The following is a 23,783-nucleotide window of genomic DNA, read 5'->3' as shown; positions in this document are numbered from 1 at the left end:
ACCCCCACACACACACAGAGGGGAAAACAAAGGCTCCAGAGGGGATATGGCTTGCCCCGTGTCACCCCGCAAGTCCCTGGCACGGCTGGGATTAGACACAGTCACGCAATCCCAGGATTTAAACGCGGCTGCCCTGTCCGTCACGCCGGTGAGGCCTCGGAGGCCTAGAGGCAGGACGGGGCTTGCCTAGGTGCGCCCTGTGGTTCCCGAGCACACGCACGTAATCAGGAGCCAGGCAGCGAGGATGAGTGATGTTTCCACAAATGCACTAGACCCGTCTCTTCTGCTAGTGCTGGAAATGCAGCACCCAAAGAGGTCTTGGCACGTAGTGGGGGCTTAGCTGTGCAAAGATTTGGGGGGGGTTGTATGGCAAAAGGATCAGAGGGAGCTGGCCCATATCCTGGTTCTGGTGCAGGCTGTAAGACATTTAGCAAGTGACCTTTATCTCCCTGAGCCTCAGTTTTTTGCTCTGTAGAATGGGCACTTGATGAAATCATGTATATGGTTAGAACAGTGGCTGGCCCAGAGTAAACATCAAATAAACCTGATCTATGATTACCAGCAATGATGAAGATTCCAGCTCTTAATCACTGCCCTTTATGGATGATTCCAGTGCCTGGTGCATGGTAAATGCCCCCCCCGCAAATGTAAGACTTTGAATTCCAGGACCAAAAGACCTCAGCCCCGTTCCCAGTATCCCCAGGAATTAGCTGGAGGCCTTGGGCAAGTGATCTATCGTCTCAATGCCAAATGTGGATAGGAAGGGAGGGAATCTCCTTTTCTGGCTGTTTTGAGGATTTGATGAGATACTCCAGGAGGAGAAGCTGGTGGTGATGAATAAATGTGAACTTAAATAAAGCACTTAGCACCAGGCCTGGCATCTTGTAACACTCTCAGTGCTATTACTGGTGATGCCGCAAATACTTCAGGCAAGCTGAGGGATGTAGAGAAGACAGGGCAACTCAGTGAAAATACTCCCTTACCGGTCCTGTCCAAGGTCGTCAAGTCCTGAAGATGGAGAGCTGGGGGTCAGGCAGCCCATGGCAAGCGAAGTCTTCCAATCATGCCTCAGCCAGTCCAAGATACTGGAGCTCTCGAAAGACACCAGGGCTCTGAAGGAGGCCTTTGAGGCAGGGGACCTGCCAGCAGTAGCCGCCAAGTTACAATCTACGCTTCATCCACTGGAGAACGTCGGGCTGGACATTGGTGTTACCGGGGGAACAGGCTCAGGCAAGTCAACCTTGTCAACACCATCCGGGGGCTGGGGGGCGAGGACCCCACCTCGGCCTGCACGGGCGTGGTGGAAATGACCGTGGACCCCACGCCGTACCCGCACCCCAAGTACCCCAACATCGTCATCTGGGACCTGCCGGGCATAGGCGCACACCCCTTCCGGGCTGACAAATACCTCCAGTGGGTGCTGCTGGGCCGGTACGACTTCTTCCTCATCATTACGTTGGAGAGCTTCGCCGCCGACCATGCCCAGCTGGCCCTTGAGATCCGGGGTGGCGGGGCAAGCGCTTCTACTGCATCCACCCCAAAGTGGGTGTGGACATCGCCGCCTCGTGCAGCTGCCGCCCCGGCCCCTTCTCGGAGGAGAGGGTGCTCATCCCAATCAGGGACGACTGTGTGCAGAGGCTGGAGGGTGAGGGGCGGGCTCTGGAGGGCTGGATTCTCTTTTTTTTTGGCCCAGCGTCTTGCGGGATCTTAATTCCCCAACCAGGAATTGAACCCGGGCCCTCGGCAGTGAAAGCACAGAGTCCTAACTGTAGGACTGCCAGGAAATTCCTATCTATTTCCTTATTTATTTTTTTAATTTTTAGTTTTTATTTATTTTTTGGGGGGCTGGATTCTTGAGGGCTTGCCTCCCCCTTCCCCTGCATCTTCCCACCGAGGCCCACAGTGGGGTGAGGGGTCGCCCGGGGTCACACGGCCCCCACGGTGAAATGCTGCTTACGGCTGCCACTTCAGTCACCTGTGATGGAGACCAGTCACTTGCATTAAGGAAATAAAAGGGTAGGTACTGGCTTATGTATTGGCCAAGTTAGAGCAGTGCAAATGCTATCCGCCCATGCCACGCGGATGCTGGCGACGCGTCGTGGCCGGCAGCTAACGTTTCTTGAGGGCTCACCAGAGGCCACGCACCACTTTCACCAGCTCAGTTCACCACCATGCCATCCCTAGGAGGTAGGTTACAATCATCCCTTGGTTTTACAGATAAGTACAGGAAAGCCCAGAGAGGTCTGGTAAATAGCCTGATGCCACACAGGGCGTAGGGAGCGAGGCTGGGATCTGAACTCAGGCAGCCTAGCTCCAGGGCTGACGGTCTTAAGCCACATGCTGTGTAGACCCAGCTTGCACCCGGGCAGCTCTCAGGACAGCTGGGTCTGCTCGGCGCGGAAACCCACCGAAAGCGCTTTTGTCTCCTGCAGCGGAGGGCCTCAAGGACCCCAAGGTCTTCCTGCTGTCCATGTTTGAGTCGGGCAAGTATGCCTTCCGCCTGCTGGAGGAGTCGATGGTGAGGGGCCTAGAGAGCCACAAGCGGCACGCGTTCCTGGTGGCCCTGCCCAACGTCTCCAAGCCCATGCTGGAGCGGAAGGCGGCCTCGCTATGGCAGCACATCTGGCTGGTGGCCATGGTGGCCTGCGGGGCCAACCCGAGTCCCGTGCCGGGTGTGCCGGAAGTGGCCTGCGACCTGTACACACACGCTCACCAGCTCCCTGGAGGGCTACCGCCGCAGCTTCGGCTTGGACGAGGGCTCCCTCGTCAGGCTGGTGGAGCAGACGGGCCGGCCCCTGCACAAGATCCTGGAGGCGCTACAGGGCCCGAAGACCAAGATCACCGAGGCGCTGGTGGTGGAACTGCTGGGCCAGGCCTCCGGGGATGCCTCGGCATTCAGCCAGGAGCCCCTCAACGTGCCCATCCTGGGCTCCCTGACCGCCTGCGGCCTCTCCTTCACCACTGTTTACCGGATACTCCACACCTCCCTGGACGTGGACACCTAGAGCGTGCTGGTAGAGGCCTCCCTCGACAACCCCGAACACAAGCTCCCAGATAAATCCAGTCAAGGATCCCAGCCCTGAGCCTGGGCCAGCTGGAGGTGGCAGTGAGGGGCTGGGAGCAGGCAGGATCCACCTATGCCCAGGCTGGGTGGCACTGGGGGACGGGAAGGAAGAAACTCAGCGGCAACTCTCCTGGACTGCGCCCGTGTGCTCTCCTGCTTCTGTGCCCTGGGTCTCACGCACTCGCTGCCGTTGCCCCCACCTTCCCTACTCTGGTGAACCCACACACCAACCAGCACTCCCCTGGGAAGCAGGGGGAGGGAACGGGACACAGGAGTGCTAAGTTCTGATAAGGCAGAGCAGAGCCAGCTGTCAGGCTGGAGAGAGCGGCCAGAAAGGTGTCTGTGCAGATCGGGACACGGTGGCAAAGGATGCAGAAGCATTTCCGTAAGAGGGCAGTGAACAGCTCTCAAGGGCCTGGGGGGTCACGAAGGGAGGTTCCTGCCTAGGAAGCAGGCAGGAAGGGAGGTCTCAGCCAGTGGTGGCAGGGCCAGAGCCTGCCCTGGGCCTCGAACCTCCCAGACCTGGGGTCTGCAGACTCCCCACTTCTGGCCAGACCTTCTCTGGCCTGCTTTCTTCACTGACCCTCTCTCTACCCTCTTCAGTGAGGTTGGCCCTCACTCTACCCTCTTCAGCTGTGCTTTTTTTCTCAAGACCTCAGGATTCCCATGACCTGGACACCAGGACTGTACACAGGGTACACCAGAGGGCAGGGGGAAGCCAGGGAGACCAAAGTGGCCTGGGGGGTGGTGGGCAGAGCCGATCAGCTGGTCGGACTGGAACCAGGCTGGAGTGGCACGATTGGAGGGCCAGGACTAGTCTGGGATTCGGGTGCGGTGAACAGACCGATCTGGAGACATACTTTGGGAAACCCTAAACTAGGATGATGTACCATATTTAACTGAGCAGGTGAGGATAGGTACTACAGTGAACTGTATGGTGTATTTAATTGAGGGTAGGTTCTGGATGAAAGGGAGGGACCATTTCTCAGCAAGAGCAGTTGAGGTTTAGAGAGGAAGGGAGCCACCGTGTGTAAGGATAACATCACGTGCAAGGATAACACATGAGTATCTGAACAAGGGTAGAACCTGTTTTGACTAAGGGGAAGTACAGTTGGCCCTCTGTATCCCAGGGTTCCACATCCGTGGATTCAACCCACCTTGGATTGAAAATATTTGAAAAAAAAAAATTCCAGAAAGTTCCAAAAAGTAAAACTTGACTTTTCCAAGTGCTGGCAACTATTTACATACCATTTACATTGTATTTACAACTATTTACATAGCACTGACTGGTGGATTAGGTTTTTTAACTAGTCTAGAAGATGACTTACAGTAGATGGAAGGATGTGCGCACGTTACATGCAAATACTATGCTGTTTAATATACCGGACTTGAGCATCCAAGGATTTCGGTATCTATGGGGAGTCCTGGAACCAACCCCTTGTGAACACCGAGTGACAGTATACTATATTGACTAATTGTATTTAACTAGGGACGTGTTCTATTTTTTAACGAATTGAGTTAGGCATTGCATTTAACTAGGCATTTCACCAAAGGGAAGGCACCGTCTTCAAGTGAGCAGAAAACGAGGGCCCTGTACCTTCCTCTCCATGACACACAGAGATGGGAGGCTTGATATCACCCCAGGAAATAGAATACCCCTTTCTAGAGGCTTCCTACGTAGCAAAGACTGGTCTTTAACCACCCCTGACAACTCTCTGACCTACGGTGGATGTGCCCATGGGAAGTTCATTCAGGGTCCAGTGGGAGGCCATGACTAACCTGCCCCCAAGGGCTGGGACCCAGAACTGGGGGGATTCCCAGGACAGCACGCTGGGGAGGGGGAAGAAGAGGAGCTCCAGAACAGGCTTGCATGACTGTTTTTATTCCAGCCACCAGATCTGCCCCAATAAAGAGCTCCCAGACCCTGCCTCACCTTCCAGGCAGGGGCCTGGCGTCAGGACAGAGGGACCTGCTGCTCCTGTCCCTGCAGAGGGAGGCCGACACGGAGCCTGGGCTTCCTGGTGACCACTCAGGCTCCTCCCGCCGCCTGTCACTGTGGGGGCTGATGATGGGCTACCTCGTCCAGGCTGGGGGCGGGATCTCAAAGTCACCCCCTGAACAACACTCCCTTGAGGATGGGGGCCTGGCCCTGGACACCTCGTGTCTCCGGGTGAGGAAGTCACAGTCCCTTGTCCATCAGGCCTGCTGCCGCTCTCCGCCCCACGGGGAGAGGATGTGGGTGCCCCTCGCCATCCACTGGGGGCCCGGAAGGAGGTTCTCTGCGAGACATTCCTCCCCTTGGCCTCAGGCCAGCAGGCGGCTGTACTCTGCCAGGGCGGAGGACTTTTTCACCCCGTCCCAGATCCGGGCGGCGTAGTGGAACCTGTGAGGGGACGTCAACAGTCAGAGCTGCCCTGGCTGTGGCCCCCGCATGACCGTAACGCCTGGGACACAGGGAAGATGCCAACGCCGATGCTAGGTGGCCTGATCCTCTCACCTCCCCAGGGGAAGGGAAGCTGAAGTCCTCGAGCGCCCACCTCTGGGCCCAAACTGCTTCCCGCTGCACTCAGTGCTGGCCTTTGTGGGTAGGGGTCTATCTCTACATCCCTCCAGTCTTGTGATGATCAGAAATGTCTAGCAGCTGCATAACCCTCCCACCTCCCAAATTCTCCCCTCCCCGCTGGGCCCTGGTTTAGACCAAAGAGAGAAACAGAGCTCCGACCTGCACTCGAGTGGCTTCCTGCTGTGTCTGCACTCCCCGCCCCTTCCGCCCACAGCCGACTGCAGACAGACCCAGGGGAGCCAAGCTGCAGCTACTTCTCAAGTTTCTGTTTCTCTGGGAAATGAGATGAGGCAGCCCCGGGTCTGTGGCAGCACTGCTGTGGGCTCTGGGCATAGAGAGCCACGTAGAGTCGGGGCTGGGGAAGCAGCGCAGGGCTTTGTGAAGGAAGGTAGAGAAAGCCAGGGGCAGAGGCTCCCAGTGGAGGGGGCCAGTGGGGGGAGGGAGGGGCCTGGAGAACGCGGCTCCTGTGGCCCCTGACAGCTTTCCGCTTTCCTCTCCGGTGCAGCTATGCTCTCTGCGCTCAGGGCCTCAGAATAAATCTTTAAACTTGACTGGGCTCACTGGCCCTACTCCTTGCAGTCAAGTGACACCCAACCACAGTGCATGACCTTGCTACGTGACGCTTCCTTTCTCTGAGCCTAAACCTCCCCACTAGTAAAACTGGACCTCCTCTGCCGAGCGCTCTTACCAGTTCTTCTCGGTGAGGATCGTGTGTGACAGCTGCGGCCGGGCCATGGACATCACTTGGCTCCGGAGCTTGCTCACCAAGGACTGGAAGCTGGGGTGGCCTCGGTACCCAGGGAGCAGGGAGAAGAGTGGGCTGGAACTGGGTCCTGGGAAGTCAGAAGTTAGGAGGGGAGGGGAAGGGGGACAGCCTGCCGAGAGAGGCCCTTCCTCCCCGTCAACAGCATCCCGGCCTGCCAGGAGCGCCTCTGAGTTCAGCCCCGGCCCAGGTCCCCCCGTCCTTCCGTGACTCGGAAACATGCTCCTACGGAAGGGTCTGAGCACCTCAAGGACAGGCTTGAGTCTCCCCTCAGACCAGGGCGGGTCCCTGTCACCCCCAGACCAGGGCAGCCTGTGTCTCCCTCTCATCAGGTGGGCCGTGTCTCCCTACGGACCAGATCCCCTCGAGGCGGAACCGTACCTGCTCTTGGGGGGGTTTCACTCTCTGCCTCGCTGTCCATGAAGGGCATCAGGAACAGATTGACCTCGGAGTCCAGGAAGTCGGGTGGGAGCCCAGGGAAGACGTTGCACTGTAACATGGACAGCGTACCTGGCGGAGAGAACCCGTGAGGCTGCAGGCAGCGCTGCAGGGCCGGGGGAGGTACGCGCAGGGTGGTCAAGCTGGGGTCACAGGACCGGTCTGGGGGCCGGGGCTATGGGACTGGATTGGGAGCCAGGAGGCCACTGGCCAGCTTGGGGGGTGGCTGGGGGACCCTCACCCTTGTACCGCAGGTGGGAGTGGGCCATGAGCTGGTCAATCATCAGGTGCATCTGCCGCAGCTTCCGAGGGCAGAAGTCCTCCCGGCGAGCTTTGTTCTGCAGGAAGACTGCGGGTGGGAGGAGACAGGAATGTGCGGCAGCTCGTGCTCGTGCTGTGTTCCCCTTCTCACACCAAAGGCGGCACTGCCCCGGAGTTCAGATCACTTGTATTTACATGACAAGTAACCTCCCTTTAGTACCAGGCCCTGTGCTGGGCGGCGCTGGGGACCCAGAGAAATGAGTCAGATCTGGTCTCTGCCCTCAGGAAGTCCCCAGTCTGATGGAAAAGGCAGAAGAGGAAGACGGCCGCGTGATCAGGAGCCTGGCAGAAAGACCAGGGGCTGGGCCAGGTGGAGGACGCGGGGAAGACCCTGCCTGGGGTGTCATAAATGAGCCGCATCTTTGCAGAAGAGCAGTGCGTCAGAGAGCAGGGCAAGGACAGAGCGGACCAAGTATGTGCGTGTAGGGGCCCAAGCAGGGTGACCAGGGTGCATGGCGCCCCCAGGGCCGACTCCACACTCACTCCCTGAGCCCCGTGCCATGGACCCAGAAACAGGCAGACTAGGGTCCTGCCCCCAAGGGGCTCCCATTCTGATCGAGGGGCCAGAGCTGGACTCGAGGGTCATGGCCCTGATGGCCAGGGGGACCCTCAGAGGAAGTGGCAGCTAATCCTTTTTGACTCTCCTCCTCACAACCCTCACAGGTGCTCCTCCCAGCGCCCCCTCCCCAGAGTACGCCCGGTTTCCGCCCCCCACTCTCCCCTGCCCACCACTGCCGCCCCCAGAACACCTCTCACCCAGGTGGGGGTAGTACTCAGTGCCTTCATCGGAGCCTGACGAGCTGCTGGACTCATGGCTGGGGGACAGGGTGGAGGGCTTCACCATCTCTGCTGTCTGGAGGAACCTTGGGGTTTGGGGTGACAGGTTGGTGCTCTGCCGCCGGCCCCCCCCCATATCCCACAGCCTGGGGAAGGAGGGGGCTCCCTTCATGGATCTGATTAAAGCTACAGCGACACTCAGAAAAATGCCACATACACACCATATTTCTCACACAGTTTTAGGGAACCCAGAGACAACCCTCTCAGACACTGATCCATGGACCCATGTCAACACGTATGTATTTTTTAATGAGTTTATGCCATCAAGAAAAATACTTTATTTTTTAGAGGAGTTTTAAGTTCGTAGCAGAACTGAGTGGAAAGCAAGGAGATTTCCCATGGACCACCCCCCCCCCCCCACAAACACACAGCCTTCCCACTTCGCAACATCCTGATGATCCTCCATCGACACATCGTTACCACCCGAAGTCCACGGTTTACATTAGGGTTCTCTCCTGGTGGTGTATGTTCTATGGGTTTTGACAAAAACCACATAAATCCACCATTTGTACCACACCGAGTCGTTTCAGGGCCCTAAAAATCCTTTCTGCTCCACCTTATTCACCCCTCCCTCCCCCTCCCAACCCTGGCAGCCACCGATATTTTTACTGGTCTCCATAGTTTTGCCTTTTCCAGAACGTCAGAGTTGGAATCATACAGTATGAAGCCTTTTCAAATTGGCTTCTTTCACTTAATAATATCCATCTGAGGCTCCTCCATTGTCTTCCATGGCATGACAGCGCATCTCTTTTTAACACTGAATAATATTCCATCGTGTGGATGTACCACAACTTATTTATCCATTTATCTACCAAAGGACATCTTGGCTGCCCCCGGTTTTGGCAATTATGAATAAAGCTGTGCAGGTTTTTGTATGGATATAAGTTTTCAGTTTATGCTATTTTAAAGTAATTCTTCCAAATATATAAGCATATATATAAAAGTAAATAAAATAAACCTGAGATAAGGGCTAATGGGATCTGATAAACTATTGCCCTTCTCCTCGTACAGACATGCACACAAAGCAATCTGGAGTGACTGAGGGGAGCAGGAAGGGACAACAGAGTTGAAGGTTCCCTCAGCCCAGACTGGGGTCCCTGATCTCAGGACTCAGCTGAGGGGACCTCGGGGCAAAAGGGCCTCTGAGCCTATAAGCACCTACTATGTGCCCAGATTGCGCTGGCACCTCCCTTCCAGGCCGTCCCTAAATCAGGCCACAAATATGGTATCCACAATTTCCAGGGATACACCTGCTCTGGGGAGCCCACATGTAGACTCTGGCTTAAAACCAGGCTCTGCACGGGCCAGCCTGAGGCCACACCCCATCAGAATGTGAACGCCACGGGGCAGCCTGTGTTACCTGTTTGTTCACACCTGCATCCCCAGAGCCCAGAACAGTGACCAGCCTATGTAAATGGCCAATATATTTGTCCTTCGAATGAATTCCAACGGACGATGGTGGTAGGAGGGGGTGTTTCAGAATTAAGTCACTTAGATCTGGTCACAACAGCCGGCTCTCCCAGCAGGTTGCTTTTTACTGTGGGCCAGACCCTTAGCTCCCGCCCATCCCCAGAGTTAACTAACACAAACCTTAAGCTCCCACTTAATCTACTGCTTACTACGCACCAGGTACTGTGCTGAATGCTTTACATTCTTTAACTCACTTCATCTGCAGGACACCGTTTGCCTATGAGGAAGTGTGGAAAAAGCAACCACTTGCCTAACAAGTACTGGGATTCAAACCCAGGACTGCCTGACTCCGGAGACATCTGCTTCCTTCAGCTCGGCTCTCCCCTCCCCACAAGCTCCCGTTCCTTCCATCTGTCTGTCTGGGCCCCGTGCCCACGGCTGCTGGCCTCCCCACAGCTACCTCCTGGGGCCTGAGGCCAAGAGGATGGGAGCCAGTCCTATCTGGGGGCATTTCTGGAACCTCCAGCTGCTTCAGGCAGGACTCCTGCCAGATCCTGACTCCCTCCCTTCCCTGCCCACCATGGTCCCACGGGAACGGCACCTACGCCTGGAGGGGATGGGCCATGAGGCTCTAAGGACCAGTTCCTCAGTATGCTATTCGTTCAACAAACTTGTGTTAAATATCCACCTTGGGCCAGGCACTGTGTGAGCCACTGGGGCTTACATTCTAACGAGGGAGACAAGACCATAAAAAGGTCCACACCATCCTGTCAGGGAGTGATACGTGCAATGAAGGAGAACACAGCAGGGTGAGAGCGGGAGAGTCACAGGAGAGGCAGTGTTAGCAGGTCGGGGAGGCCTCAGGGGGACGTGAAGGACATGAGAGAGGGGGCCTGGCAGCCGCGGGGAGAGTGTTTCCAGCCGAGGGATGAGGCGTGCAGAGGTCCTAAGCGCCACGAGGGACAGCCGTGGGGCCACCACACCTTTGATGGAAGGAGTGAGGGAAGTGCTGGGAGAGGTCAGGGCGGTGACCGGGACCACATCACGTAGAACCTGGTTAGCCATGCATGGGGAGGACTTTGGAGTTTACTCTGAGTGATGTACACAGTCCGTGGAGGGTTGTAAGTGTGTATGTGTGCTGAGAGAGGACTGGGTGGCAGTGATCCTTTCCAGCTCACGTTTTCAGAGGGTCCCTGTGGCTGCCGTGTGGAAGCGGTGAGAGCCGGGCGAGTGGCTGAGTCTCGGGGCCCCCGTCCCTGGCCCCCCGTCCCTGGCCCGGCTCCGCTCCCGACAGCGCCTCACCTGTACAGACTGAGGTCCGTGAACCAGTCCTGGACGACTATCACCACGTGGCAGACCGTGAAGAGGAAGGCCGCGATCTGGAGAGACTGCGCGGGGCAGGAACGCACAACAGAGTTGAAGGTCCCCTCAGCCCAGACTGGGGTCCCTGATCTCAGGACTCAGCTGAGGGGGCCACAGGGCAAAAGCGCCTCTGAGCCTATAAGCACCTACTATGCGCCCAGATTGTACTGGCACTTCCCTTCCAGGCCATCCCTAAAATGGGCCAGGTGGCAATGATCAGCCCCTTTTTACACAGGCGGATACGGAGGCTTGAAGGGGGATGATCTGGCCGAGAGGCAGAGTCAGGAGCTGAGCCAGGTCTGACTCTTGGTGCTGCCCTCTCCCTCCAGCTCTGGGGTACCCAGGGCTCTTATGAAGCAGAAACTAGCCCAACCTGTATCCACTAGCTCTCCATCCTGGACCACCAGGCCCGGCTCGGCCCCCTCACCTGCATCTCCACGTAGGTGTGGGGCAGGCTGTACTCTGGAGGCAGCTTGCGGTCGTTGTTGATGAGGTGGTCCAAGATGGAGGGGCTCAGGATGGGCTGGAGCAGGAAGACAGCAAGGTGTCAGAGAAAGGCTGGGGGTCAGGATCCCAGGGGACATGGCCACCCAAGTTCCACCCGATGACGGCAGATACATCACCTCTCAGGACAAAATAATGTCAGATACACGGGCAGTTTCTAATTAGAAAAGAACCAGTCAGTGAGAGGAGGTGACAGAAAAAAAGTTTCAAAGCCGACACACTCTCCCCAGCTCTCTTACAAGTCCCCACTGCTCTCAAGTGCTGTGTGCCCCAGAAGAACGCTCCTAGTGCTAATAAATCTAACATTTACTTGAATGAGTCATGTCGCTGCAACACCCTTATTCTGCTGTTTCAAATGCTTTCAACACTTCACTAGGATAATCACTCAGGTCAAATAACAATGATTAATGTGAAGACTAGTGAGGATTTAAAAGGCCGCATCAGGGCTTCCCTGGTGGCACAGTGGTTAAGAATCTGCCTGCCAACGCAGGGGACACGGGTTCGAGCCCCAGTCCAGGAAGATCCCACATGCCACGGAGCAACTAAGCCTGTGCGCCACAACTACTGAGCCTGCGCTCTAGAGCCTGCGTGCCACAACTACTGAGCCCGAGTGCTGCAATTACTGAAGCCTGCACGCCTAGAGCCCGTGCTCCACAACGAGAAGCCACCACAATGAGAAGCCCACGCACCGCAACGAAGAGTAGCCCCGGCTCGCTGCAACTAGAGAAACCCAGCACGAAGCACTAAAACCCAACACAGCCAAAACAAACAAACAAAAGAACTGCATCAGTGGGTGTAAAAGAGTCCGCGGTGAGCTCATCACCTTTTCTTAAAAGAACATCCCACTAAAAGTACAAGAGGCTAAATTAGTGGATGATCTATCCACTTCTTCCTGCCCTGGGTGGAATTAACTTTAAGAAAGAGGCTTTCCCAAGGGCTCACTTTCTAAAACCCCAAACACTGCAGTGTTCCATTCTGTCTTTTTTCATTCATTCATTCATTCATTTATTTATTGCTTGTTTGTTTGCTTGCTTGCTGCTCACGGGCTTTCTCTAGTTGGGGCGAGTGGGGGCTACTCTTCCTTGCGGTGCGCGGGCTTCTCCTTGTGGTGGCTTCCTTGTTGTGAAGCACGGGCTCTAGGTGCACGGGCTTCAGTAGTTGTGGCTCGCCGGCTATAGAGCGCAGGCTCAGTAGTTGTGGCGCACGGGCTTAGTTGCTCCGCGGCATGTGGGATCTTCCTGGACTGGGGCTTGAACCTGTGTCCCCTGCACTGGCAGGCGGATTCTTAACCACTGCACCACCAGGGAAGTCCCTTCCATTCTGTCTTGTTCTAACTTCTGCTCTGCCCCATAGGGGCCCCGGACCAGCCCGCAGCTGGTTCAGCTCGGCACGAGGTCCCGGTGGTCCTGTCACAGGGCCTGGCACACAGGTCTCACACCACATTTTTGGAAGGTTTTCCACCCATCAATGTGTACAGTGGCCAGAACTTTGTTCCACTAACATTCACTGAGCATCAGCTGTGGGCCAGGCCTCTCCCTGAGGAGCTGCAGACCAGAGAGGAGCGGGCACAGAATGCGAGAACCGGATTGTGGTAAGTCACGTGCTGTGCTGTGAGGTGCACATGGGCACCGGTGGGCGTTCAGAGGAGTGGGAGGCTTCCGGGAGGAGGCAACGCCCCTGCGGAGTCTTCAGGGAGGAGAAGGCAACAGCCAGGCAACAAAGCAAGGGGAGAGAGAATGTTCTAACGGTGACGATGCTGACAGCCAAGAGTACTGAGAACCCACTTCATGCCAGGACTTTACCTGTGTTAACTCACTGACACCTCACAGAAACCCCACGAGGGAGGTAATGTTGTTTTTCCCACTTAAGGAAACCGAGGAGTGGAAACGTTAACCAACTTGGCCAAGGTCGCAGAGCTCGGGAGCGAGACTATGGCGAGGCCTGGAGGTGTGCGTGGCGGGGCTGGTGTCTGCACCAGAGAGGGGAGTCCAGGGGGTCTGACGGAGGCGAGCCGCACAGGCCCCGGCTGCCTAGCTAAGGAACAGGGATCTTGGAAAAGCTGAAGAAAGCTGCCAGGTAATGCAGGACAGGCCAGCTCTTGTGACAGTGAGGCGCCTGAAGGCTCACCATGCGCCATCCCGTGCCCAGCACTCTGCCTGGACTGTTCCACTGACTCCCTGCAACCCTCCTGTGAAGCTGAGAGAACTATCACCCCCATTGACAGATGAAAAAATGGAGGTGGGGCGGTTAAAACTTACTTAAAGGCCAGCTCTGGCTGTAGACTGACTCTAGGGCCCACACTTCCAACTGCTATGCTATAAGATTCTTTAGGCTCCTGTGTACACGATGGATGGGAGGGGAGAGGGGGCGAAATCTGACAAGAAGAGACTAAGGGCCAAAAAGAGACACAACTTGCCCAAAGGCACTAGCATGTCCATGGCTTGGCCGGAGCCCCATGGAATCCAAGCAAGGTTCTGGCTTAAACACATTTGGGGATGAAGCTGAGTGCTGCAGGCAGCAGGGTGGGGTGAGCGGGGGTCAGCACCTGCGTGTCCAGGAAAACGATCCGCTCCTGGGTAATAAAGAAGTCAATGCCACTGGTCTGGTTGCCCCCTCGTTCCTTCATTTCGGCGCTCTGGGCCCGGAAGACATAGGCCCTGTGGAAAGGAGCAGGTGGGGGCATTAGAGGTCAGGTTCTTGGCCTTTGCCACCTCCAGAGTGTGGCCCTGTGAGTGAGCCCATGAGATGTGATTCCCCGCCTGCCCGCAAAGCCTTCCATCCATGGCCCCTGCTGCCTAGGGGGCTATGTTTTATATCACATGACTTCATCCCTACCCACAGGTAGACCTGTTAAGTCTTAACAAAATCAGTAGACCAAGGTGTTTAAGAGCAAGGACTTTGCTGCACTGCTGGGATTCAAACCCCAGCTCTGCCTCTTCCTGGCTGTGTGGCTTTGAGTAAGTTCCTTCATCTCTTTCTCCTCGGTTTCCTCATCTGTAAAACGGGGACAACAATAGTCTCAATCTCTCAGAGTGACTGTGAGGTTAATATACATAAAGCCCTTAAAAGAATGCCTGATACACAGCGATGTAAAATTGCTAGGTATTAATTATCAAGTGTACCTGCCATGTGCCAGGCACGGGACACACAGCACTGAATACTCTCCACCCCACAGTGAGAGGATGCGGGGCATCTTGGTTTCCAGTTCTTACCCTGACTGGAGCGCTTTCCCTGCTCCCCCTCCTCAGAGTCCGCTTGCTCTCAAATGGCCCCCTGACCACCTGATTTAAAACAGTAACCTGGCCCCAACGCCACCTCCCTATAGCCCCTTCCCGTTTGATTATCATCTTCTAATGTGCTTGTTTACTAGCTCCCCATTAAAATGCAAGCCCCACGGGGACAGAGATTTTGGCCACTTTTGTTTACTGTTGTAGCCCCAGCACCCAGGACAGGGCCTGGCCCGTGGTAAACACCCAATAAATATTTGTTGAACTGAAGCAGGGAGACCAGTTAGGAAGCTCCTGGCCTCCTCCAGGGGAGATGGCAGTGGCCTGGACCAGGAGATGGGCGTGGAGGAGAGGAGCAGATGAATTCTCAAGATATTTAGGAGGTAAAACTTATGAGACCCGATGATGAGAGTTGGTACCAACGTCTGCCATGTCACAGGCGGACCTGCCTCAGAAGGACACATTAGGCCGACAGGATTCTAGCTCAAGAATCCAAGCCGATAGCCACAGGAAAGTTTTGCTAGTTGGGGGTGGAAGCTGAGATGGAAAGGATGCCAGCCAAGAGAGCTGCAGCTGTGCCAGAGCGGAGCCCAGCTGAGGTGAAGTCGTGAGTGAGCAGAGAAGAGTGGGGACGGAGCCGACCTGGGAGGTGGGGCACCCGCAGCTCTGGGTCTGGTGATGTATATTCTCACCACAGGGGTTCTTAACCTGTTCCGGGTTTCCCTCAGGACCCTCTGAGAGCTGGTGGGAACTATGGACACTTTCCCTAGAAGAGAAGCCTGACTGTAAATGTGTGTAGAATCCTGCATATACCGTTCAGGGGTTCATGGACCGCTGAGGCCCATCCATGGTATCCAGGGTGACATCACCGACTTTATGAAAACCAAACTCCTACGCTTTTAGATAACCCTAAGTGGCCACAACCCCTGCTCACCCCCCATCTTGATTCTTCCCTAATTAGACTGTCTACGTTCCCTACCTTACTCCCTAATCCCTGCCTTCCCTCTTTCCTTCCCTGCCCTCAGTTTGGGGCTCTAGTTCTCAAGCTCCCTCCTCCCCCAAAGGACTCCATCCTTTACCTTCACAATCATACCCCATCCTTACTCAGCAAGGCAGGACTGAGGCTGGTCTAGAACCCATGCCCTTCACCCAGGTCTCTTGTCCCAGTTTCCCAGGCCACATCAGCCACATCCTGTGAGCACTCGCTCTGTGCCAATTTCTTGTTAACTTTTGCCTTCCCGATCTTGTCTCATCCTCCAAAATCCCACTTTACAGATGAGAAAGTGAAATACTAGGAGGTGAAGGGACCTGCCCAAGATCAGCCAGCTGGTGAGTGACAGGGCTGAGACTGAGGTGAACCTAAATCCAAAGACTTAATGAATACGCCATGCCAGTTCCTGACGGCCCTGTACCATTTGCTGGCACAAGGAAGGAAGGCAGGGAGGGAGGTACAGGATTGGTTTCTTTGGAGCTACACGAAAGTTTGGTCCAGACTGGTCATCAACCTCGTCTGACAAAGACACTGAGGTCAAGGGAGGGGATGCAACTTCCCAAACACCACTTGCAATATCCAGGCCCAGCCTCCCCTGACCTAGGTGGGTGCCACCTCCCTTCCAGACCCAACGCCCCCCTCACCTCTGGTCCTCCTCAGGAGTGTTGGCTGACAACAACGACATAACCATGGACTTGCCTGTCCCCTGGAGGCCCAGGACACCAACCACCAAGACATCAGTCTGATCCAACAGGTACTGCGGGAAGATGCAGGAATGAGACCCTCAAAAATCTGTCGGTTGATGGAGTGGGAGTGAGGAAGGGGCCCTAGAAACTTCCATGGCTCGTCCGCCTACCTTCTCAGATATAAAGAAAAACGTTCGTGCACCAAATCCCCTCAACTGGGCAAAGGGCGGGGGAAGGGGGGGTATATGGAATGTTCTGGGCACAAAGGACAGCATTTGTGAGAGCTCCGAAGCAGAAAAGAGCCTCGCTGGTCAAGAAGGTACTAGGAAGTCAGCGTGGCTGGAACACAGAGGAAAAGGGGTGCTTGACTTTGGGGAGGAGAAGGGGAGAGGCATAGGAACAAAAGGATGGGTGGAAGCAGCCAGGACTGGGTAACTGAGGGCCACTGGAGCAGACTCCTGGGAGGCTTTGGGCTTCAGGCAGGTTGGGAAAACATGGGAAAGCATGAGAAAGGCAGCAGTAAGCAGGAAGGGGAGCCCAGCCCGTCCTGGCTCTGTCTGTGGGATTTAAGAGTCCTACAGAATCCTGAGACCTTCACCTCTGGGCTGCCAGCTCTGCTGATTTTCACCACCAGGGGGCATAACAGACACTCCTCAAGGAAAACAAGTCATGTCCTCAATGTGGCTGCTGCACCTCAGAACCATCTGGAGAGCTTTAAAAAACACCCCTCTAATCCTGGGCTGAACCCTAGACCCACTAAAGCAGAATATCGAGGGCTAGCCCAGTTCAATATGGTAGACACTGACCACATGTGGCTACTTAAATTTAAATTAATTAAAATTAAACAAAACTACAAATTCAGTTCCTCAGTTATATGAGCCGCATTTGGGGATTTGTGGGTAAGCGCTCTACAGCAGGGCCTGGACAGCGGCTTTTTTTTTTTTTTAAAGCTCCCCAGTTGATATCAACATGAGAGTGGTAACAGATGGGCCTGGTATGTTGTTAGTAAATCCAAGCTGTTGGAGAAGGAGAGGGAGCATACCTGGGAGAATCTGAGGAATGTGACAAGCCTGGGAGGAAAAAACAGGAAGGGGGAAATGAAGACTGGGACACTGGAAGTAGATGTGACGGTCCAGGAGTGTGAGGTGTGGACTAGAGTGAGGGCTGTTGGGATGGAGGCGGAAGCTCCGGGGCTAACATTCAAACCAGTTCACACTGGTACTGCATGGGTCTCGACCAACCAGGAGGAGGACTGGAGCAGGCCCCGGAGGCTGCCCTGCTGCGCGCGAGGGGGGGCAGGAGATCCCAGGGCCTCTGCGGTGGTAGTGGGTCCCTCTCTGCCAACCAGTATCAAAGTATTTCAGCATTTTAACAACCAGCACAGCTGAGCTAGTGTCAGCCACTGAAATTCGGCCCAGCTAGGTGAGAACTTTCTGATCCATTCTCTCTCACTGCTGCCACTGCCCGAAAGCTGTCTAGTCTGGTGTTGCCTGCCAAAAAGGTGGGGGGCGGGGAGGAGGTGAGGGTGTGGGACCCGGAAAAGGTCGAGCAGGGAGAGACCCCTGACCCCCCAGTACCTCAATGGCACTGTCGCACCAATTCATCTGGTCATCCACCAACTTGATGCTGTGCTTCATGCGCTCTGGGGGCAGCAGTTTGGCCTGGCCCACGACAGCTGCAGACAAGGACGTGCTGAGGGTCTGTGCGAGGGGGTTCCGGCTCCCAACCAGATCCCGCCCGGCCCCAACTCACGGTCCATGGCTGCTGGCGCGGCAGTCCCCATGCCCCGGTTCTGGATCTGGTACACAGGCTGCGTGGGTCTCTGCCCCTCCTTCTCCCCCTTGGGGGGCGCAGGGGCCGCAGGGGGTGGTGGGGCAGTGCCCTCGGGGGTGGAGGCACTCGCTGTGGCCGCAGGCCCTTTCCCCTCCTCCCGTGGCTTCATGAGGACAATGGGCTTCTCAAGAGGGGCTGGGGTAGGCGGGGTGGCAGGGGCCGTTGGAGTCGGTGGCTGCTTTGACTACGGGCATGAGAAGGTTCCGGTCAGTGGAGAGATCCCTGCTCTAACTGCTCCCAGCCTCCCCTTCCAAAGCGTCTTCCCCACTCACCCGCTCTGCTGGAGGTTTTGAGAGGATGATGGGGGTTTTCTGCATGACCGCCGTGCTTGTCTCTTCGCTGCCATCCTGTGGTGAGGGAGGGCAGTTACTCAGGAGTGGCTCCCCTAGCTCCCTGGACACCCCTCTAAGTGCCAAGTACCATTCTAAACGCCTTCAGACATAAACTCCTCCAATCCTACCAACAGCCCTGTGAGAGATACCTTTATCCCCATTTTTCAGATGAAGAAACTGAGATCCAGAGAGGTTAACTGGCTTGCCCAAGGCCACACAGCCAATTAAGCAGTGGAGCCAGGGCTCGAAGCCAGACAGCCGGGTTCCAGAAGCACGCTGCCAGCCGCTCCACTCAGCTGCCTTTGCTAGACAAGCCCAGGCAGAAGGCGCTGGGGCTCTGGAGCGAGAGACATCTGCATTTGAACTTGGCCTTGGCTTTTGTTGGTTGTGTGAACACGGATAAGGAACCACCCTTACTTAGGCCTGTTTGCTCATCTGGCGAATGGGGATAGGAATTCCTTCCTCACAGGACTGTTAAGAGGGTGAGAGTAGACAGGACTCACAAACCGTCCACGCAGCATTGGGCACGTGGCAGGTGAGCAATATCTAGAGCTGCTATCCTGACAGCCCTGCTGTCCCAACCTCCGCTCCCCAGCCCCACCCGGGCTAGCCAAGTCGGCGGACTGATTCCCATGCCTTACCCTCTTCATGCCTCTTCTGTCTCACCCCCATCTGCCTAAGAAAGGGGAGAGACCTGAGTTGGAATCCTGTTCCTTCTGTGGTAGCCTGAGTAACCCTGGGACAGTCTTGACCCTTCACTAGGTCTGTTTCTTCACCCACATATTGAGGATACTTATTTAAATCCTGCTCACTCACTGGCCTATGACGAAGGACAAACCAAAGGATATGAACGTGCTTTGCAAAGAACAGGTGAGGGTGGAGAGAAGATGATGGATAGGAGATACAGTCAGGAGGCACCATGTACAGCACTGGTGCCCGACTGGCATGGGGGGTGACCAGGATGAGACCTGATGGGCTGTCACTAGTAGTGGGAGGAAGAGAATTGGCAGGAAGACGCTGAGATCAGCAGGAGACATGGAGGATGTGAGGAGTCCATTGGCCAGTTAGGAGGCTGCCAGGGGTCAGTAGCAAAGTCAGAGTCAAAGACAAGAGATCTGGGAGTTGCTTGTTCAGGGACTGAAGCTGAAGGTGCAGGAAGATGGTAACATTCCCCAGAAAGATGTGTGTGGAAGGAGGAGAGACTGCGTGTTGTCACTTATGCTGTGGCCCAAGGGAAGGAGCAAATAAGAGCCAAGCTCACTGTGAATAAATTTCCTTCATGTTTTTTGCAGTTTTATGGCTCAGAAACTGTCCCAACCATTATCTTCTTCCACTCACCCCCGGCAATAAACAGCCCTTAGAGGCGGGCAGGGCCCTGGAGAAAGAACCCGGGGGGCAGGCTCTGGCAGTGCGTCACCTACACGCAGGAGAGGAGCAAGGCAGGACCGGGCCCACAACGGAGCTCCCGATTCCCGATCCAGGACACTCTACAGCAGACACAGTGGTGCTGCGCCTGAGGCTCACTTGGATTTGGGTTCAAGTCCTGGCCCCAAAGCTTATTGACTTGTGACTTTGGGTAAGTCCCTTCCCCTCTAAGACTCATTTCCTCATTAGTGAAAACTGGGTCTATCGCAGGCTCTACTTCATGGGACAGCTGCAGGAGTCCAGGAAGACCCAAAGGATGGAAAGCACTCTGCAGAGCACCAGCACACTGCAAACTGCTCAACAGACAAAAAAGGCTGCTATTATTACACAACTCTGGAAAACAGGAGCTTCTGGCACCTCTCAGCTCAAACTCCAATGCCAATTCCAGTCAGCGAAATCCAAAGTTCTTTCCAAGGCCTATCAGGTCCCACATGATCTGGCCCCAGTTTCCTCTCTGATCTCATCTTCTATCACTTTCCCTTCTTCATCCACTGCAGCCACGCTGGCCTCCTGGCTACTCCTTGAACACACCAGATAAAGGCCTCAGGGCCTTCGCATTTGCTCTTCTTTCTGTTCTGAATGCTCTTCACTCAGATTCTGTCAGGACTTGTCCCCTTGCCTCCTTCAGGTCTCTGCTCAAAAGTCAGCTCTTCAGAGAAGCCTCCTCTGACTGCTTCATCTAAGACAGCCCCTTTATCACTCTGAGGGCAGTCCGTTTTGTCCAAAGATATATCCCCAGCATCTAGATGAGGGCCCGGTGCCTAGCAGGTGCTCAATAAACATTGGTGGAATCAGTGGACACATGAACGCTGCCCTTGGGCCCAGACACTCACCCGTCTCTCTCTGTCCCAAGGTGCAATGTAGTCCCTCTCCCGACCGCCAGGCCCGGAGAGATTCTGGGGGCCGCCAGGGCCTGGCTCCTTCCACCGCCGCCGCCTGTCTATCCCATAGAGCCCAGGCTGACTGTGCCCAGACTCAGACATGGTCACCTATGGGTAGAAAAAGGATGATTCCAGGATGAAGAAAGTCTCTCCCCACTCTACGTGGCTTACCCTGGACTATAAGAAGGCACTTCCTTTCAAGAGAGCTCTGTGGCTGTGGCTGTGGCAGTGACTGCCAGCAGGATCTCAATAGCCATTCTTCACTTCTTCCAAAGAAAACCCTCAGTTCTGAGCTGGACACATGGCTATCCAGAATACGCTTCTCGGCCTAGTCTGCAGTTAGCCGCGGCCATGTGACTAAGCTCTTTCTGGCCAATGGTATGACACCAGAAGTGTGTTTTGGCAGCGTTCAGAAACTTTTCTTCATAGACACTGGCACCTGCCTTTTGTCTCCTACTAGCTGAAAGGAATGCGGGTGTGGAGGCTGGAGCTCAAGCAGCCATCGAGGTCTGTGAGGCAGCTTAATGGAAGGAAGGCATAGAGACAAAACACAAGGTTTGGGGACTCCCTATTAACCTTAAATTGCCTATCTCTGGATGCAGTGACAAACAAATCCCCTTCTATCTCTTGCAGCCAAAACTATTCCCAACTGGTAATCACTTTGCTCAACATAAATACTAACACATGGGGGAAGGTCACATAAAAATGGGACATACTCTTTCCCAAAGTGCAGCAAAGCATTTCCATACAAATCTGTAACATGACTCCCAGTCCGACAACTACCCTTTTGATTACCCAATACTGGCACATGTTGGGGTGGGGCACCTGTATTCAAGGACCTATTTTCACCGGGTGTCCCTCTACTTTCAGTGTGTTCACCTTCCATTACTGATGGTCTGCCATCCCTCACACTCCAAGGTCTCACCAGGGACATTATATGCCCCTCACCAGGGTCATTATATGTCATTATATGTCTCACATCTAAGACATTATAAAATGTATGGTTACCTATATAACTCACTCTCTATCATTTAACTAGCTGCTTATAGGCCCCTAGGGAGTTTCCCCAGCTGTTTACACTTTATTCCAGGGAAGTCTCTTGAGTATGTCTGTTTGTAGGACTCCGAGGTCAACTGCTGTAGCTCACGGGTCCATATCTGGTCTGCCTTCTGTTTTTGGAAATAAAGTTTTATTGGAATACAGCCACATCCATCAATTTACAAATAGTCTACAGCTGCCTTCTTGATACAACGGCAAAGTTGAGTAGCTGAGACAGAGATACTATGGGCTGCAGAGTCTAAAGTAATTATTCTCTGGACCTTTATAGAAAACGTTTGCTGACCTTTGCTTAGCTCTGAAGTGCCTTCAAATCATTCTATGAATCCCTCCACCTCCCACCCCAGTACAGTGACATGAAGAGGTTCTTGTGTAAGACTCTTTCCCCAGAACGGAAGTATCTGTTTACAGGATGCAGAAGTAATTTTGTTAGCCAGGTAGGGGCTTGTCTAGCTCCTCTCCCACTGCTCTACGTGACCTCTCCCTTAGCCACAAACTAGGTGGAAGACTGCCTTCTGGGACAAAGGAGGACAAGGCCAGTTTACAGATGCTTACGCAAACTGATTCAGCACTTAAATGACTGTTTACAGTCTCCCAAAGGAGAGCCTCCTCAGAAATTGAGACTCTTCCCCCCTTGCAATTAAGGTTCTGTTTACACTTTATCCTGGAGGCCTCCCCAGCACTTGTCTGTTTTCTTGCCTCAATAGGGATTCTGCTCCAGCACTACAGTGTCTGTTTACATAACCCATGAGGACCTTCTTCCCATGCATGTTATTCTGGGAACTTCCACAGTATCTGAGTTTACTCTACAGCCCCTATGGCAAGCTCCCCAGAATTTAAGAGTTCACCTACAAGCATTTTGGGGACTCCCAATATTGTTTCCAGGTTCCTCTGGGGATTCCCCCCCCCCCAAAAGTATAAAGCCAGTCTATTTGTGTTTATTTACAGGACTCTTAAGGTGACCTCCCAGAACTACAAATTACAAATTCCCCTATTACAAATTCTTTGGGGGGCTTCCTCAGTACTTAAGCATCTCTTAACACGCTCCTTTTGGGGGATCACCCAGAATCTATTTGCAAGTTATTTGGGGAGACTCCCAATTCCTAACTCCGTATTTATGGTCTATTGAAGCACTCCCACCCCAGAACTTGAGTCTATTCACACTATTTTTCTACAAGACTCTCCAGCAACTACATGTATACGTACAGCCTCTTATATGGGGTCTCCCCTGGCACTTGAGTCTGTGTTTTATTCAGGGGACTTCAGCATAATTAGGCACCTGTTTACAGGCCTCCCATAGGGAACCCCAGAACTTAAGTTTCTATTTACACTGTATTTAGAGGAATTTGGAGGACCTCCCCACTGTTTAAAAATCCGTTTGTAGGCCCTCTACGAGTGTCCCCAGGGCTCTGCACGTTACTGGAGGGATTTCGCAGTACTTTACCGCCAGTTTACAGGCCCTCGCTATAAATGGTCTCCCAGAACTGAAATTTTTCCTATATACACATTATCTGTCTCCTGCCCACCCCACTCCCGCCAACGCGCTTTTTAACGGGTTGCTTTGACTCAGAACTCAGTTACGCACAACCGCCAGGCGTCCGAGCGACCGGTTAGCGGTCAAGGAGGAGCCGGGCCCCGAAACACGCCCCGTGCCCCGCCCCCCGCCGAGGCGCCAGCCTCGCGCAGGCACGCGGGCCCCTTACCTAAGGCGGCTGCTGATTGGTTCCTGGGGTGCAAGGGGGCGCGCGCCCTCCGAGATGGGGGTGGGGTGGGGACGGGGAGGTCCCACCGCAAGCCACCGGCCTGTAAATGGAGTCTGGGGACCCGGGAGCGTAGCGGGAGAGAGCGGGTACCGGTCAACCCAGAACCGGTGGGGGCATGCCGGAAGCGGCACCCAAGGAAGGCCAGTCCGAGGGAGGAAGAAGTCGAGAAGATCTCGCGGGGCCGAACCGAGATCAGGTCTCGCGGGCTGTCTGCCCTGCGCATGCGCCGCAGGCTGGGCGCGCAAGAATCGAGCGTGAGCGCCGGGCGGAGCATGCGTTGATGTAGGTGGTTGGCTTCAGCAGGCCGGCGGATTGCAGAGGGGAGTT

The 23,783-nt window shown here is 54.8% G+C and overlaps 1 protein-coding gene and 2 pseudogenes across 2 annotated transcripts; 1 reads left to right on the top strand and 2 right to left on the bottom strand.

The window, feature by feature from the left end:
* LOC132353967 (carcinoembryonic antigen-related cell adhesion molecule 1-like) overlaps positions 1 to 23,783 on the bottom strand; it is a 902,477-nt pseudogene that overhangs the window by 345,079 nt on the left and 533,615 nt on the right.
* LOC132353845 (interferon-inducible GTPase 5-like) lies at positions 47 to 3,083 on the top strand (annotated as a pseudogene).
* On the bottom strand, positions 4,926 to 23,659 carry SMG9 (SMG9 nonsense mediated mRNA decay factor). Of its 2 annotated transcripts, none has more exons than XM_059905832.1 (14): positions 23,397 to 23,659; positions 20,590 to 20,745; positions 18,272 to 18,346; positions 17,919 to 18,183; positions 17,744 to 17,841; positions 16,125 to 16,237; positions 13,808 to 13,919; positions 11,186 to 11,281; positions 10,699 to 10,784; positions 7,906 to 8,012; positions 7,070 to 7,177; positions 6,772 to 6,900; positions 6,316 to 6,460; positions 4,926 to 5,447 (listed from the first exon to the last, which is right to left on the bottom strand). In XM_059905832.1, exons 2-14 carry the CDS (start codon positions 20,737 to 20,739, stop codon positions 5,369 to 5,371), a joined length of 1,563 nt encoding a protein of 520 aa, XP_059761815.1. In that variant the 5' UTR covers positions 20,740 to 20,745; positions 23,397 to 23,659; the 3' UTR covers positions 4,926 to 5,368. The 2 variants fall into 2 exon arrangements, with proteins under 2 accessions (XP_059761815.1, XP_059761816.1); XM_059905833.1 differs by lacking the exon at positions 23,397 to 23,659 and adding an exon at positions 18,973 to 19,007 and having other exon boundaries at positions 20,590 to 20,657.

This window comes from Balaenoptera ricei, chromosome 19 (assembly GCF_028023285.1).
Source record: "Balaenoptera ricei isolate mBalRic1 chromosome 19, mBalRic1.hap2, whole genome shotgun sequence".
Lineage (NCBI taxonomy): Eukaryota > Metazoa > Chordata > Mammalia > Artiodactyla > Balaenopteridae > Balaenoptera > Balaenoptera ricei.
This window is presented reverse-complemented; position numbering and strand designations above follow the sequence as displayed.